At 47.5% G+C, this 17,787-nt stretch overlaps 1 protein-coding gene across 10 annotated transcripts in view; it reads right to left on the reverse strand.

Moving 5' to 3' along the window:
• Nucleotides 1–4,647: 4,647 nt before the first annotated feature.
• The window catches only part of NCOA1 (nuclear receptor coactivator 1), a 351,754-nt gene continuing 338,614 nt past the window's right edge, over nucleotides 4,648–17,787 (reverse strand). For 3 of the 10 annotated variants that reach the window (XM_084623423.1, XM_084623425.1, XM_084623426.1), the window contains 3 exons: nucleotides 11,571–11,754; nucleotides 7,821–7,910; nucleotides 4,650–5,921 (listed from right to left, as the gene is read on the reverse strand). In XM_084623423.1, the coding sequence (XP_084479549.1) occupies nucleotides 5,751–5,921; nucleotides 7,821–7,910; nucleotides 11,571–11,754 (445 nt within the window). In that variant the 3' untranslated portion in view covers nucleotides 4,650–5,750. Of the gene's footprint in view, nucleotides 5,922–6,013; nucleotides 6,071–7,820; nucleotides 7,911–11,570; nucleotides 11,755–17,787 lie in introns of all 10 variants that reach the window. The other 7 variants (XM_084623431.1, XM_084623424.1, XM_084623432.1 and 4 more) reach the window with 6 other exon arrangements.

The following is a 17,787-nucleotide window of genomic DNA, read 5'->3' on the forward strand; positions in this document are numbered from 1 at the left end:
GAATCAAAGTATATTCTTAGTGTCTTTATATTCCAGAGCTTGGCCAAACAGTTTCTGGGACCTATGCCAAGGATCTGTTGGTTTTTTGCATTTATACACTTCCTCTGGGCAGCAGTCTTCATAATCATGTCTCGCGTTAGAGATCCTAAGATGCATTTCTAGCTGCCAACTAGGTCTGGAGGCATTTTGGTGTTAGCACCACACAGTATCGTGCACATGCAGTGCCATGTTGCAGTCATGAAATGCCAAACAAAATGAAATATGTTTTTTAAAGATGGCTGATTGGCCAGGAAACGAGACTGCTCTGAACTGGGTAGGTTGGCACATATAATGGGTGTGGGCCCCTGTGGACACTGGTTTCTGGTTGCCTGCCACCTGTCTCCCGCTTTGGTCAGTAGCACAGCTGGGGCTGGAATGCAAGAATCCTGAACCCCCCCCCCCCAACACACTAATCATTAGACTACGCTGCCTTCTGGGGCAGGTGTCCAACAGGACTGGAAAGAGACCAGTGCAGAGAGACAAGTCAGCAAGGAACTGCACTGTGTGTGCACACATCACCATGAGATGGTTATTTACAGCTGTGTTAAAAGATAAGCCCAGCCCCCGCACTACTGGTATCTTATCTCAGATCCTTAAAACGGGCCTGGGCAAGGAACTGCTGCTCACAGCTGGTTTTAATTACCAAGTTCGCTGAGCTCCCATGGGTGTTTTGCACACAGGACACTGAACTCAGCGAGCAATGGGGTGCCCTACAGGAACTGTTCACACCTGAGTAGCTCAAGGCAGAACTAGGAAAGGACATGAGCTGAATGGTATTTATATTTCTCACCCCCCTCCTACGACCCCACAGAACGCACTCCTACACTACAGCATAGGAATTGAGGCAGCGTTTGGAAATTCCTTTGGTCACTAGGCTTTGGCCATGCCAGAGGAAATGGAGGGCTGGGGAAAGCGCGCACTGATGTCACACATGCAGGTACCAGACACAGATCCTTCCAGACAGCAGTGGCAACTGACCACAGCATCTAAAAGGCAAGAGTAGCTTTCATCTGGAGATTGAATGGGAAGCCCCTAATCCAGCCACTGTATCAGCTCCCACCTGACACCTGTTAATCAGGCAGAGCCACCAACTATCACAGAACTTTTTGGGTACCCTCTTCTTTATCATCTGTGTCCACCCCCTCTCTTCTCCCATTGAGATCTTCCTTAGCCTTATGAAGCAGACGGAGAAAGGGAAAAATCCTTCTCTAACCTCTCTGGCTTGTTGACTACTAAACCTAGGGCCAGGTTCTGGATTGGGACCCCAAGTTCCAGAAACATTGGGATTTTACCAGGCAACATGTTCTTGCTGGGATTTGAGTTGCCACTGGTCCAGACAGATGAGTTCTAGGTACAATAGCAGCAGCATATAGTAAGAGCGGAGATAAGAGGACTAGCACTGTATTAATAGCCATCGTAGATTGACGATAATCATCATCATTCCTTCTATAGCACTTTCCATCCAGGGCCTGCAAATCTCCAGCCTGACAAGTGTAGCTTCACAACATCCTGGGGAAACAGATAGCACATCAACACTCCTGCAGATCCCTCGAGACCCATTTCTGCCACATTGCCCACAGATCAGCCAGTTGAGGTACGCATTTGGGAGTGGTGGTCTTTATTCTGCCTGCATTTTTTTATCCATCTCCCCCACCCTCACGGATGTGGCTTGGTTTCTTAGATTGTGAGCTTATTGGGGGCAGGGAGCTGTGTATTGACAGCACCTAGCACGTGGTGGGTGGTACTGCAATGCACAGAATACATTTACCTTAATAGATGGGGAAACTGAGGCCGAGAGATTAAGGTCCACATTTTCAAAAAGTGGCCTTTAATTTTGGGTGTGTCTGTTTTTTAGGAGCCCCATTTTAGACACCCAGGGTTGGATGTTCAGAGGCGCTCAGCACTCAAACACCAACGCAGGTCATTAAGCACTGCAGGCCCACTGGAATCCCGCCCTAGCAGCCCCACAATCCAGGCTCTCAGCATTAGAGGCTGCTTTTGACAATTTGGGCCTAGGTGATTTCAGATTCATAGATTCTAAGGCCAGAAGGGACCATCAGATCATCTAGTCTGACCTCCTGGATAGCACCGGCCATTACATTTCACCCAGTTACCCCTGTACTGAATTTAGTAACTTCCGCTTGGCTAAAGCAAATCTTCCCGTCAGGTAGCCAGTCTTGATTTGAAGAGAATCCACCACATTCCTTGGTAGTTTGTTCCAATGACTAATCCCCTTCCCTGGTACAAATTTGCGCCTTTTGTTTAATTTGAATGGGTCTGGCTTCAGCTTCCAGCCATCAGTTCTTGTGTTACCTTTCTCCACTAGATTAAAGAGCTGTTTCTCCTAGGAAGTTAGTCAGATACTGTAATCCACCAAGGCTGCATAGGAAACCTGCAGCAGAGCCAGGAACCCAGGCCTGTGCCTTTAACTACAAGGCCATCCTTCCTCAGTGTTAGGTGAAGCTGCATATGGAAATTCTTAGCTGCTCAGCCATCAGACTGCTTCACCCTTCTAGAAGGGAGCCCTAATTTGCCCTGGGCATTCTACCCATCTGGGCTCTGTAACTTCAGTTCAAACTAAAATCCATTCAGCTCCATTGACGCATGGAAATTGTAGGGACTTCTTTGGTTCCTTGAGCTGAAAACTTGGCAAGATCTCTAGTGCTAGATGAAACTTGGAGGCTAAGCAAGGAAAAGGCCCTGTGGAGAACTAAAAAGGCTAGTCTTCTGCCTTCATCGCTGAGGCTAGGGAGGCTGTGGAAGTGGTTTTGATGGTTAGGCAAGGAAGGGCTAGAAATCCCAGAGGTATTCCACATGCAGTGGGGATAAGGCTAGTGTCTCTATCTAATACCAACTTTAGGCTCCACAGGGGAGTTCAGAAATTGACCCTTGGTCTAATGTTCTGGGTTGGGCTAACAAAGAATCCTACCAGGCTCTTAGCTGGGATTCCTTGGTCTTCACACAGAACATGACCCAAACTTTACCCCATGAGCTTTTGACAGGACTCAGACATGTGGCTTTTTGCATAGTTGCCTGAATACCTTCTGCAGTTCTGGACACGGCAGCCCCTGTGTGAGGACTGGCGAGCATTCTGTATGGATGGCCTTGCACTAGAAGCACCGTTCTTGTCCTGCAGCTGTGCCTCTTTAGGTTTCCTGTACAACCAGGAGCAGTACAGGAAGTGGAGGGTAGGGCATGAATAAGGAGGCATGGGAAATCCTTGGTTTAAGGAGCTGACAGGGCAGCAGCCATGTATATACTGAGACAGGGTTCCCATTGAAGAACTTCTTGGCTCTGCCCACAGAGAGGACAGTGTACGTGTGGCACCAGGCATCTGAATGGCACTGGCTCTGTACTATGGTGTCTCTCTTAGCTGCCCCACATTCTAAAGCTTGCCCCAGTGATTGAATGTAGGGGAATAGATCCAAAGGGAATTCACTTCTGTCAGCTCTTCCCCCTGCACAGTCTGAGGCTCATACTTATTTCAGCAGGGTGCCTCTGTCTTGTAATGTGCCATGTACTGTTGTAGCATGAATACATACGCTGCAGTCCCTGGTGAGGTAGGGAACTAGCATCCCAATAAGGCTCACACCACCTGGACACAGTGAATACTGTGAGTGTTGGACTGGCTCTCTCATCAGATCCATGATTTCGATATACCTCTCCTGGCACAAAGCAACTCCTCCTACGAGAGTGTGGTATCATATCACCTGAGTCCAGATGGCCAGAGCCCCTATAGTTTGGAAGACTTCTAGCGTCCTGGATGGAGCTGCCATTTCTGCTCCAGATTTCATTAGCCAGTCTCCTACACGGGCTATCACAGATCCCTTCTTGTCTGAGGGTGCCTTTGTTCATCACACTCAGCTTGGGGGAGCTGCAAGGTGTCGATATTAGGATGACCATTGGTGCACAGAACCGGACATGCAGTTCCCCATCTGTGATTGGAAAAAATCCTGCATGGGGAGGGGATATGGAGGTTTGGATCTCAAGTCAAATGTGGTGAAGAAATCTCCTTGAACAGCTTCTGGCTGTGGTCACAGGGAATTGAGTGTATTTCCTCGGGGAGTGACACTAATGGCTGGGGCATTCCTGGTCTGTATTGAAAGTTCTGGTCTTTCCCCCTCTGGGAGAAGAGGGACACATTCTCTAACTGGCTTAGACCCCTTTGGGCTCAAGCTGAGAGCTTCGCAGACTTGCCTTCGGTTCACATCGCCCATTTTACTGGTGACTGCCTGAGTGGCAGGGCAGGAGGAGGAACCCTTCTTCTCTCTAGTGGTGGCAACTACAACACCCCCTGTGGGCTTTTGGTAGAGCCAAGCCTCCCACTGGAGCTGGACCAGGCTGTTCTGTGGGGCAGAATGAACTAGTGCTTCGGAGCTTAGAGGGCCAATTTCCAGAAGTGCTGAGCGCTCCTGCAGCTCCTATGGACTAGTGGGAGCAATGAATGCTCAGTACCTCTGAAAACTAGACCTGCCCCATCCACCTCCAACCGCAAGAGAGGGAAAATCCACATAATAGCACAGTCATCAGAAAGCAGTACAACGTTAGCTGTCATCTCGATTTCTTTGTTTTTATCTCTTGCAAATTCAGTCAACAAAGCTATACATTTTCCACACACCAGCATAATTTTAGAAAAAGGGAAAAAAATAATAAATCAAATAAAAAGCGGTGATATTAAGAGCGATCGCAGCTAAAGGAAGAAAACAAAATTTACACAAGAGATCAGAGCTATGTACAGTGACAGGTTTGAGGGGGAAAAAAATAAGCTATCTCCCATCAGAGAGTTGAATTTTCATTATTTTTATTATTATTTTAAATAGTTTAAGCTACCTCAGCTGTTAAGCACAATCAAAGCAGAAAAAACCAACTGCTTAATTTTATTTAATATTTAATCAGAAAATTTTTATCTACAATTGACAGAACCCTCCCCCCTCCTCCCCATCCTTCCCCCTAAAAATTATTGCAGCTTTTCCCCCCAAACTGTTCTTTTTTTTTTGTTTTTTTTATTATTGTTTTCCCCCGATGTAATATACACATTGTGGCCTCTCTCGCTAGGAGGCTTTAAACACCAGCATAAAACATGGGGAAAATGGTGGGTCAAAATACTCTCTGTTTTTCTTTAAAACTGACAAACTCACGATTGCTAGAAAAAGCTGATTGTACGCACAAGCGGACTGGGGCAGAAGGGAGAAAAGGTGTTTGGGTTTTTTAAGCATGAATAAAAACAGCCTTTCTGATAGAAGTCTGGTGTCAATTCCCCACCTTCCCACTGGGCTGAGACACGAATCAGTGACAGATCCAGCTGAAACTGAGATGATCGTCCTCCTTCCGAAGCAGTCTCTTTCAACTCGCTTCTTCCTCCATCCCCTTCCCCACTTCCCCGAGAAACCTTCGTCTGGAGTAAGATGCCAGCAACTGATTACAAAAATAAGAATCATCTGTAATTTTGGCTCAAGAAACCGACTGTCCTGCCTTGTTGCTTTGCCAACATCCAACGCCTTTTACAAAAACAAACAAACAAACAAAAACCACCCGAAGGACAAAAAGAAAATAACAACCCCAAAACAAAAAAAACTTTTGCTCCAAACACTACGAGCTGAAGAATGGCTGCAGTTTGAGATATCAAAAATCTCAGAAAAATATATAATATATATATATTTATATATCTCTGTATGTCTTATTATTTAAATTTCACATTCCTTTAAAAGCAGTTATTCAGTCAGTAGCTGCTGAAGGAGGCTCTTCTGCTGGGCCTGAGGGGTCTGAGGACCTGTCGTGCTTTTCTGCGAGCCCACTGGACCAGGCTGGTTCAGGTAAGGGTCTCCGCCTACCAGATTCACTGTACACTGCACGTCAGCAAACACCTGAACCTGTTGTACCTGCTGGGACACAAAAGACAAGAGAGATTTTTAGAGGGAAAAAGGAACAGGCCCCTTGGCTTATGGACTGGGTACTACGTGAAGTGGAAACTCACTAGAGAATTCCTCTAGTCTGTAGTCACCACAGAGAAGAACTCTTCTGTCTTCTTTTCCTATAAAAAGAAAACTACTGCACTCATTTGGATCAGAGCTCTGAAAGATTCACATGTTTTTCATTAAAAAAAAAAAAATTAAAATTGGCATTCCCATGTCTCCAGCTGCCGGCCAGCCATCACTCTGTGTTGAGAGCCACCTTGTCCGTGACACCTGCTCTGAGGGGAGCACAGTATTAAAGGCTGGAAACCAATCTCTCTCCTGTTTTAATACTGCTGAACCCCTTCAATTGCAGCGAAATAGACCAGAGGCACAAGGTAGAATGCTTATGCTATGCTGCTGAATAGGGTACACCATGGCATCCCACTCGCTGCAAGGGAATATCAAAAGGACAATACCAAGGTAGAGTTAGGTCTAAAATTGAAGTGTCACAGAACCTAAAGGTAGGACACATTTTCCTTCTTTATTTATTCCAGTAAAAATAGGATTTGTTTTGTTTGAGTGTTAACATTTCCCTACAGTCTTTGCAAATCAAACACTGCAGTATCCTGCTAATGCATAAGAACCACAAAGTGAAACGGACCAGGAAATTAAAAGTGTGAAATTGATGAGTTGATTTTCATTGTCCAAACTGAGCAAAATGAAAAAATACAAACCAAGCAGCATCGTTGGTGACAGGTACAATTGATTTGTAATACTTAATAGGTTATTAATAACACACAAGGAGGCACATCACTTTTATTTTGTTTTAAGTATGTCTACTACCCATTTTGAACACGGTAACCAGCCCAGGGGCAAAAATCTACTCACCCACCCTCTTTAAGGATAATGCTACTGAGAAATGTATACTGTTTGATGCTCTTTTATAAGCCCATCAAAAGCCCAAAATTCCTTGCCCTAGGCAAGCAGAGGACTGAACACAAGAGCGGCACAGGAGGTGCAGTTAGAGTTCACCAGCAAACGGGGGAACAAAGAGAACTTCATATTGAAGCAGAACATGTCATCTCTAAACAGACTGGTAGAATGCTGGCTCCTTCCAGACTGCTGGCCAGGTGCATGCTCTGGCTGAAACTGGCCAGAGTGCAAGGCAGAGTGGCAATACTTGGCCCAAGATACTCAAAAGTTGCTAGTTATTTTGGGTTTTCAACTTGAGACACCTTAAAAGGGCCTGATTTGCAGAAAGTGCTGAGCCCCTTTCTCTGAACAGACTGAATGGGTCAACTGCAATCGAGCTCAGACAACTCCCAACGCGGCACTAAGTGCACACTGGTATATTATGAAGGGGCTCATGATCAGCGCATTGGGTCACGGAGACGAGGATTCTGACTGCCAATGTTCCCATTAACATCATTCTACGAGCAAGCAAACAGAAACGTCTCTCGTTTGTCATTGTACCTGGGGCCAGCCTCGGAGCCGATAAGGATTTTAGCGACTCCCATCTCTCCGATGTCCAATTACTTTTCTAGCTCAGCTCACTGCGCTCCCCACACTGCTGGGGACACTTACCCTTCCTGCCAGAGCAACGAGCTTTGATCCATGCCGGCTTAAATCAGAGTAGGAGAATAAAGCAAGATTTCTGAGGCAGGTCGTTGTCATCGAATGCAGATTCCAGCTCTACACTACACAGAAAATAGAAGGCCCTACTGGGCTGAGCCCTGCAATTTATTCTCTGCCGCTACAGAAACCATCCCGGAAGCCAAAGCCGCTGATACAAGTGCAAGAAGTTTACAGTTACTGAGGTGACCAACCCACAGGCCAAACATCTCTTTGTACCTCAGATGGGTCTGTGCTTAGCAGTTTCTTACTGACCTGCGCCCCGTCTGCTTCTGTTTTCAAACGGTCAGTGGAGGAAAGCTGGTTGCAGTAAAGGCCGGTGGGTCTCAGTGCTGGGTCATTTACCTGTCAAAGCAAGGTCAAGGCTCAGTGATGGTTCACCTGCTTTTCAGAGGATTCTCTATCCTCTCCCCAGTGCCCCATCCTCCAGTGTCAACTCTGCAGAAAGTGAGGGATCCCAGGAGAGCTACAGCATCGGGTTGTGTATGTGGCGCCTACATGCTGGCATGCTCTCCGTGACACGCTGGCGTGGCCTCAGGGAAGCAGCTGAGTGGGACACTGTTGGACTAAGCCTGTTTATTACAGCGTTCTCTTGCTTTTCCTCACAAAAGGCGAACAACAGAACTTCTGAGCCAAGGAGAGATTTAGAAATGCTGGGCTCCTTTTCCCCAGCACTTCCCCCCTGACCTTTTCCCCACCACCTCCCCCCACGCTACAGCATCTGCCATTTTAACCTTCCAGGGGTGCAGGAAGCACAGTTCATTCTGCTCTCCCAGCTTTAAGCATGCTGTGGATACAGTGGTGAGAGAAGCGTGGATCCCAGGGCAGGGCTGCAGACCTGGTTCTGGTGCTGGCCGAGTGTGAGCAGCACTCCTGACTCTGTAGGCAGTGTTGGGAGCAGCTCACTCCCTGCTGCAAGTTTCCATTTAGTGTTTTAATTAGAGCAATACAACCAAGCGGCTGGCTGGGACCCCCTGAGCTCCTTCCATCAAGCCCAGCCTCTCAGAGCCCCAGCTGTACGAGATGGCTCACTCCATTTGCTGAAGCAGAATGAAGCCATGGAGGGGCTGCAATCCTTGTTTGCTTCACTGACCACACTCTGGACTAAGATTATCCAAGTGAGTTCCCTCGGAGGAGAGCTCCCTTGTACCCCCCACTTGGGCTGCCGGTGGTTCCCTACAGCATCATCTCTCCGAGGAGCGTGAAGCTCCAGTGAACGGACCAGAGGGGCAGAACAAATGGCTCAGCCTTCACATTGCTTCCAGACTGAAGCGTCAGATGACACCAGGGACTAATCCTGTGTTAGCCAGGACATGATGACCTAAATCTGGCCTCTGAAGCAGGGCCTGAGTCAGTGTGTCTTCAAACCAGTCTCCCTCAGTTCCCAGCTCGCTCTACAGCAAATGCACAATGAGGGCTGGTTTCCAAACCGTTTACTGCAGCCATAACGAGCAGTTCAGAAAGTCCCCGTGACTGAATCCCTTCAGAACAGGCTGGGAGAGGTCAGCTGTTGGAGGCATGGCTCAGAGAAGCTTTAAGTGCAGACAGACAAACGCTCACAGATGAAACTAATTAAAAGGGATGCTGCCAAGAGCAATATAGCACAGATCCCTCTCGTCACGCAACGGATCCCAAAGGTGCTTTACCACATTCTTGAGTCACAAACCCAAACAGCTAGAGCCCCTTCTGGACCTGAAAGATCTCAGGTCTGGCCTTGGAAACAGAGAGAGAATCTCCCTCAGACTGAGTGGTTACTAAAGGGGCCTACTACTCGCCACAAAGAAACATTGGACAAGACTATACTTGGCCCTTGGTGCAGGCATGAGGGCACGGGCAAGCAGCTTCCCTTGCCACTTGCACACCCCCACCACAATAGTAGTGTGGGCGGGGATTGCTCACTCCTCGGTCCTCCATCAAGCAAGTTACTGGGAAAGACCTGGGGAGGAGGTGGAGCCACTACTCAGCACGGGTGAAGCCTCAGCTGGAGTACAGCATCCACTTCTGGGTACCACTCTTTAAGAAAGATGTGGACCTACTGCAGTGAATCCAGAGGAGAGCAATACAAATGATCAAAGGTTTAGAAAACCTGGCCTTTGAGGAAAGGTTACAAAAACGGGGCCTGTTTAGTCTTGAGAAAAGAAACCTGAGGAGGGGACATGATCACAGTCTTCACACACATGAACGGCTGTTATAAAGAGGACGGGAATCAACTGTTCTCCATGGCCACTGAAGGCAGGACAAGAAGTAATGGGCTTAATCTGCAGCAAGGGATATTTAGATCACATATTAGGAAAAGCTTTCTAATGCTAAGGGGAGTTAAGCTCTGGAATGGGCTTCCAAGGGAGGTTGTGGAATCCCCATCATTGGAGGTTTTTAAGAACAGATGTCGAACACTTGTCAGGGATGGTATAGGGTTACTTGGTCTGGCCACAGTTCAGGGGGCTGGACTAGATGACTTCTTAAGGTCCCTTTCGACCCTATGTTTCTAGGATTCTAGAACGCCTCCCATCACTAGAGGAAGCAATCTCCACCATCCTTACAGATGATGCAAAGTGAGCAGCTGCATTCACCAAACATCCTGGAAGAGACTGTACTTCTGGAGGCAGAATAATCTCTCCCAGTGCTCTCTCAGGGCTGGAGTAGCTCCACACTGCCTCTTAGCAGGACCCAGTACAAACTGCACCAACCAGCCCTCTGTGTGCACAGCTGAGCAGTGAATCAGCTTGTTCTCTGCCACCCTCACTACTCTGCACAGACACTGAAGGGATGGTTTCCTGAAATGAGTTCCTAGGGGCATGAATGCTATAGCTAATTGCAGCCAGGAGACCTCTCTGACCATTTCGGAGTGTAACAACAGGCGATCCATATCTGCCTGGCTTCAAGGGGATGCATGTGCACATGTATCTGTCTGTGTTCACTTTTATACCATCCTCTGTGACTGAAGGTTGTTGCAAAAGATGGCTGTAGAGGAAAAGGGTGTAATCAGGGGTCATGCTACTGACTTCAGTCCGAGAAGTGTCAGCTGGCCCTGGGACTGAATTTGATCCAAAGGTTCTAGAAAGAACGTTGCATTTCCATGGTACTGAACTGATTACTACACCAGTTACTTACCGGTTATTAACAGTGGGGATCCTGCTTTAGAAAAAGTTTTACAATGGGAGTTTTACCAATCCAGCCCCACCACCTGGTGACTTCCTGGGTGTGCCTAAACATGAACAAATCTGCCTCTGCCTCATCTTCCCATGAAATGTCAAGTTCTCCTTAATTAGCAATAAGGAATCATCAGTGCACACTCGGGCTACAGGAACCGTTAGCCGCTGGGAACTCTCAGTGCAGCCACCGTTATCTTTACAGAGTTGAATGCACGCCCATCGGTTCCTGGTGAGCTGATGTAACTATCTCATAATTTGACTAATCCGGTGCCTGTTGCACCAGGCTTCAAAGCACAGAGAAGCTTACAGCTGTGGGTGCCAGTGAAGCGAGAGGGGCCTCTGCCTGCTTCCCTCCAGCCCTTTGCTCCACTGTCAAACACCTAACTGTACTACTGGAAATAGGTCCCTGCCTCTCAAGCACAGGAAGGAGATAACCTTAAGGTAAACATCCCAGAGAAAAGGGAGATCACCAGGGAGATTTTGTAAGTCTGCACAAAAGCACCAAATGACTCATGAGCCAGGATTTCCAGGCACCCAGCATGCTAGACAATAGGCGGCAGAGGTAGGGGTGTGCATGATACAGAGTGGAGAGGAGTTAGAGCAGCAAGCATCTGGCATGCAAAAACCCTGGAACACAAAGCTTAAACGCAATAAATCCGTTAGCTCCTTGGCTCAGGGAGTTCGGCAATTCCCAGGGAGAGCACCACAAAGTTACTGTGGGATACGTGTGCCTCACCAATGGAGAAACCCCCACCCCCACCCCCAGTGAAACTGGCTGATGGTCAGTGGAGCGGCGTCATCGCTGTTCATGCTCCTGGGAGTGCCTGGTGAACGAGAACGCTGCAGCACTGACCTGCTCAGAGCACATGGAGTTCATCCCGGGCATTTGCAGTGAGCTCATCTGCATTTGTCCAGTCATTGGATTCATGTTCTGGATGTTTGTGTTTCCTCCGGCCATGGACACGGTGATGCTCATGTTGTTGTACATTCCCTGCTGCGCAGGTGTGGGCTGGTTCTGCCCAGCTTGGCTGAATACACTGTTAACCCAGACAAAAAAATAAAGAGGGATTACACAGAATCAGGAGTTCAGAGAGGCCAGGGCTCTGTTTCCAGTTGTAACATAGAGAGTGAGAGATCGACCCAGGGAGTGTTCTCTAGAGGAATGGGACTCCTAGCACACAGATATGGGACTAAACCCCCCCATCTCTACATAGGTGCCAGGAGAATTGTCGGTTGCTAGATGCTCACAGGTGCAATAACCCACACCTCCAGCAACAGGCATCCTTGCAGAAGTGGAACCACAGAGATGTCTGTAACAGAGAAGGAAGGGGAGGGTGTGTGTGGGGGGAATGGATCTGGAGTGATAAAGGCTGTTTTTAAAAGAGCTGATGCAATGTTTGCAGCTGACAGATCTCTGTGGCTTATTTTCCCCTGGGGAGGAATTTCATGACTTCCTGCTTCTATCTACTGAAGAAAATACCACCCTTCTGGAAATGTCCTACAGAATTTAACATAGAATGACCCTTTCCCCAAGAATGTTTAAACCAACCTACAGAATTCTGTAGCAGGGATAACATTAAACTCCATCAGCTGCTTTAAAAGTTCTCTAGAGAGGATCTCATTCTCTTAAGAGCAGTGTCTATAAAATCTCACTTAGTTTCTAAAGAACCTCATTGCTTTCTTCCTTTTAAATCCCACAAGTAAAAGGGCCAAATTCTGCTCTCAGAGGTGTGATGAAGTCACTGGGAGTTGCAAGTACTTTCCTGCAAATGGAACCCTAAAAATACAGCTGTACATTTACAAAAGTCCAAATGGAAAGCATCATGGTGTGATGATTTGAAATCTCGGTCTGGGCGACTTATGAATTCTGGTTGATATGGGTGGAGTTATCACAAAATTGCTGCATCATGGAAAGCCTAGGTCTGTGGGTCCACTCACTGTGGCTTACAAGGCTGGATGCCTGTCTCTGCCAGAACAGGGACACTAGGCAATAGGTTAAGGGCTATCAGCACCTGAATAGGTCTTACCTGGGGAGAAAAAAAGAGTAACTGCATCCTAGGGGAAAGCACCTCTCTCCACTTTCCCTCTGCCAGGGTTGGCATTTGGAACAGCAGAAAATCCCCAAATGCTAAACAAAGACACCACAGACAGTGGGTGGGCCAGGGGAAGACCCACAGAGAGACACTTAGGATGTTTGGGAGGCGGCTGGGCAGCCAAGGTCAGAGAAGACTCCACGTTTCAGCCCATAAACCATGCACTGGAACAGAAGGATGCTGGTTGGCCCCTGGCCCCAGCCCAAAGAATGCACTGGAGTAGTGAGGAAACTGAGGCAGGAAAATACATGTAGGATATATTATTTTGTACAGATCTGTGTATTTCCTGGGTTATTAAGTAAAGAGCAAAAATGCTGTAAAACTCTGGGCACAGTGTCTCTGTGTGTTCTATGCTACATGTACCACATGACCCCTTGAAGAGATAAACCAAAAGGCTCACACCTTTGGTGAGATTTTTGGGAGAGAGTGTGCTTAAGCTACTGGGATATCTTGGGGGTCAGTGCTTGACCTGTGGGCCCAAGAAAGATGGGCTGGGCTGGAGCTCCCTTTCCTTGAAGGGATAACAGAGAGTTGATGCCCAGGAAATGTGCCAGAGACGCCAAGAGAAGAAACAGGCCTGCAGCCTGCTGAGATCCAGGGAAGCTTAAAACACGTGAAGGGGTCAGTGTTTGGATCCCCTCACAACACTGGTGGGCCACCAGCAGGGAGGGCCCAACCAGACCTGTGTCTGGTAATCCATGGACATTAGTAACCTTTGTAAGTATCATATAGGATACAAGAAAAACACTTCAGCCAATCACCAGCCAGAAAAATCTAACATCCTCCTTTCACCAAGGATGGTGATGCTGTCAAAAGGTGTCCAATCGCATCACCCCTCATCCCCAAAGAGCCCGACTCATGGTCTCGCTGCCTATGCTCCAGCCCAGTGGGGCCCAGATTCAGCTAAGTTCTCAATGTCATTGACTTTGATGAAATGGAAGCACCCGCTTAAGGGCTCTAGGGAATCGAAGAGCCCCATCTCCTCATTCAACTGCCTCCTTAATGCTGCTGCTAACACTAAGTGGCTGGAGAGCAGCAGTTCCCGGACTTGTTACTAAGGCGCCCCGCCAGCCACATTTTGTCTTTTTCGTTGTTGTTGTTTTTTGAGACCCACCATTAGATACATATACCCTTCCCCCTGGCATCACCCAGAATGGGTTGGAGAGCGAGCCCGCCCTGCATTCACCTCGCAGCAGCGGCTCCTGTCCCGTGGGGCTGGGCCTCGTTCCCAACTCTGGGTGTTGCAACGGGGTCACAACAGCACTCAGGTTTGGCCTGCCTGCCCCTTGGTCATGGCCAAACCTGAGTGGCACTGCAATCCCATGCACCAGGTCACACCAGCACTCACTTGGATTTGTCCCGGAGGAGTGACCAGGCCAAACCTAAGTGGCATTGTGACCATGTGTGCCACATCGTAATGTTTGGAGTAGGGAGCCAGGCCCAACCCTGCAGGACAGGAGCTGCTGCTGGCGGGTGAGTGTGGGGCAGACTCACTCTCCAGCCCTACCCAGGAACCTCTCCTCCACACTGGGGCGGGAGAAGTCTATAGTTGCCTAGGGCCCTGCAACCCACTGGTGGGTCAGGACTGACCATTTGAGAAACAGGTCTATATAGCATTTACGCACACAGCTCATGGGAAATCTGTCAGCAATGACCCCTACAGAAAGGGGGGAAGGAAACAACATGATGCTTGGGCTGGACCTTCATCCAGAGCATCATGGACCTGATCCAAAGCCCATCCAAGTCAGCAGAAGACTTTCCATTGACTTCAGTGCGTGTTAGATTAGATTGTGTCTTCCTACCTCCCCAGACAGCTGTATAGTCTGTGGAAGACCCAAGAGGCAGCTCAGCTCTTGCAAGAGGAGAGAGACTATAATAATAAAATGCCCTGCTCTGGTTGCTAACAGCCATAATCTGTATTGCTTTGCAGCACTCCAACAAACAGCCTCTGAGACTGATTAAATGCCCAAGTGCGGCTGAGCACCGTAATCAATCTGGGCAGCCGTTTATTGCTTCATATATAACAAAGAGATTGAGATTATCCCCTAATTGGAGCAACTGCACTGGAGCCATTCTGCACTGTATCAGCCTGAAACCAAATCAATGAAGCGATTCTTCTGGCTTGGTCAAATTACTGAGCAAATTAAATGAGAAGACAGGCTTGTTTGGAATTCATGGTGGAGAACACAAAAACCATCCGTGACCTTCTAGTTCCATGGACTCCCAGGGTACATCTGGGTTCCGTCTGCCAACTCACTCCAGCCTCTTACCAAAAACACACTTCTCACCCAACACCCACAAAAATCAGCCAACATGTAGAACTGTCAACCATTGTCCCTCCAGATCTTTTTCTGACAGATTAAAGAGCCCTTTCGCATCAGGCACTTCGTGGGGCGGTACCATATTTACAGACTGGGATTAAGCTGCCTCTTCTCTTCCTCTTCAACCAGCTAAATGGATCGAGCTCCTTTAGTCTCTCACTGCAAGGCAAGTTTTCCAGCCTTCGAATCATTTGTATGGCTCTTCTCTGAGCCCTCTTCAATTTCTCAACCTCCTTTTTAACGTAGACACACCAGAAGTGAATACAATGTTCCAGCAGAGATCTCCCCGGTTGCATCCCAAGGTAACATCCCCTCTCTAATCCTGCTCAGTATCCCTGTGAATTGTACCCCTTGATCCCACTCCCTCTCTACTGCTGGTCTTGTTGGGTCATGTCTGAGATTTAGAATGTTGCTCTCTGGAGCAGGGATCACATCTTCCAACGTCTTGTGCTGCTGTAAAATAATAAACAGCAGCAATATGAATTCTACGTTTGTAATAGGGTACTGGGCCTTGGGGTGCACAGGCCCATCCCACTATGGTTCTTGGGCCCTTTAAGAGCAGGAATTTTGGGAAATGCCATTCCACAGGACACACTGAGAACCCAGAGGCCATATGGCCAGGGAACTATCTAAGGGATAGCCTGAGCTCCAGAGAAGGGAGATGAGGGCTGAAGGCTGCTAAGAGTGTTTTGAGTTGCCTGCTCTGTTTCAGAATAAAGCGAGCCCTGAAATAAAGGACATGAAGGGATTTGTTGGAGTTTGTATGTTCCCTGGAATGCATAAACAGGGCAAGATTGAGTAGGAGTAACGAGGTTATTTTACCTCTGTACTTGGCCCTGGTGCAACTGCTGCTGGAATCCTGTGTCCTGTTCTGGTGCCCACAATTCAAGAAGGATGTTGATAAATTGGAGAGGGGTCAGAGAAGAGCCACGAGAATGATTAAAGGATTAGAAAATGTGCCTTATAGAGATAGACTCAAGGAGCTCAATCTACTTATCTTAATAAGCAAAGTTAAGAGGTGACTTGATTACAATCTATAAATATCTATATGGGGAGCAAATATTTAATAGCAACAGGTTTCAGAGTAGCAGTCGTGTTAGTCTGTATTCGCAAAAAGAAAAGGAGTACTTGTGGCACCTTAGAGACTAACAAATTCATTTGAGCATAAGCTTTCGTGAGCTACAGCTCACTTCATCGGATGCATTCAGTGGGAAAAAAAATGCATCCAACGAAGTGAGTTGTAGCTCACGAAAGCTTATGGTCAAATAAATTTGTTAGTCTCTAAGGTGCCACAAGTCCTCCTTTTATTTAATAATGATTTCTTCAATTTAGCAGAGAAAGGTGTAACATAATCCAATGGCTGGAAGTTGAAGCTAGACAAATTCAGACGGCAAATAAGGCACAATTTTTTTAACAGTGAGTGTAATTAACCATTGGATCAATTTACCAAGAGTTGTAGTGACAATTTTTAAATCCAGATGGGATGTTTTTCTAAAAGCTCTGCACTTGGAATTATTGTGGGGAAGTTCTCTGTCCTGTGGGATAAAGCGGGTCAGACCAGATGATCACAATGATTCCGGCCTTCGAATCTATGAATCCATGAATTTATTTTTAGTTTCACCATTGAAACCCATTTAGTTTCAACATTGTAACCCATTAACCACAAAAGCTAGTGTCTGAGCCACAGCCAACACGAAACACAGCAGTTTAAAAAACCCGAAGGATGGTTCATTTGGATGCTGAAATCTACCTGCTGGAGGATCCTGCTAGCAACCAAAAACCTCAGAGCAGGTGAGAATCCAGTAGGACACATCCTCCTTTCCATCCGTGTGATGGGGAGGGCTACTCCCAGCACTACATTCAGGGTTGAGTCCTGCATGGCCTTCAAGGAACATATAGCAAGAACAAGACATGTGGAAAAAGCCCTACCTGGTCTCTGCTATCTCAGTTCATCAGCTCTGAGCAGTGAACATAAGAATGACCATACTGGGTCAGACCAAAAGTCCATCTAGCTCAGTATCCGGTCTTCTGACAGTGGCCAATGCCAGGTGCCCCAGAGGGAATGAATAGAACAGAGAATCATCAAGTGATCCATCTGTTGCCCATTCCCAGCTTCTGGCAAACACAGGCTAGGGACACCATCCCTGCTGATCCTGGCTAAGAGCCATGGATGGACCTATCCTCCATGAACTTATCTGGTTCTTTTTTTAACCCTGTTATAGCCTTGGCCTTCACAACATCCTCTGGCAAGAAGTTCCACAGGTTGACTGTGCATTGTGTGAAGAAATACTTCCTTTTGTTTGTTTTAAACCTGCTGCCTGTTAATTTCATGTGGTGACCCCGAGTTCTTGTGTAATGAGAAGTGTGAAGTGTCCAGTTTGTATGAGGTGCTGTCACTATCAAAGTCTTTGGTGGGGGAGGCAAGGTTGATGGGAGCCTGGGGCATTGTGTTTCCTGAAGGCAATGGAGGGAGATGGATGATACCTCCCCCCCCAGCAACACCCCCACCCCCCACCATGAGTACTTAAGCTCTTTTATGTAACACAGAGCATCATCGAGCTGCAGTACAGGCATTAGCCCTCCCTACTGCAGACTGTATGCAGGTCAGACCATACAAGACAGAGTTCCTGTTGGTCCTCGCAGGTTTTTATGTTGC

This window comes from Lepidochelys olivacea (genome assembly GCF_965140295.1).
Source record: "Lepidochelys olivacea isolate rLepOli2 genome assembly, chromosome: 3".
Taxonomy (NCBI): domain Eukaryota; kingdom Metazoa; phylum Chordata; order Testudines; family Cheloniidae; genus Lepidochelys; species Lepidochelys olivacea.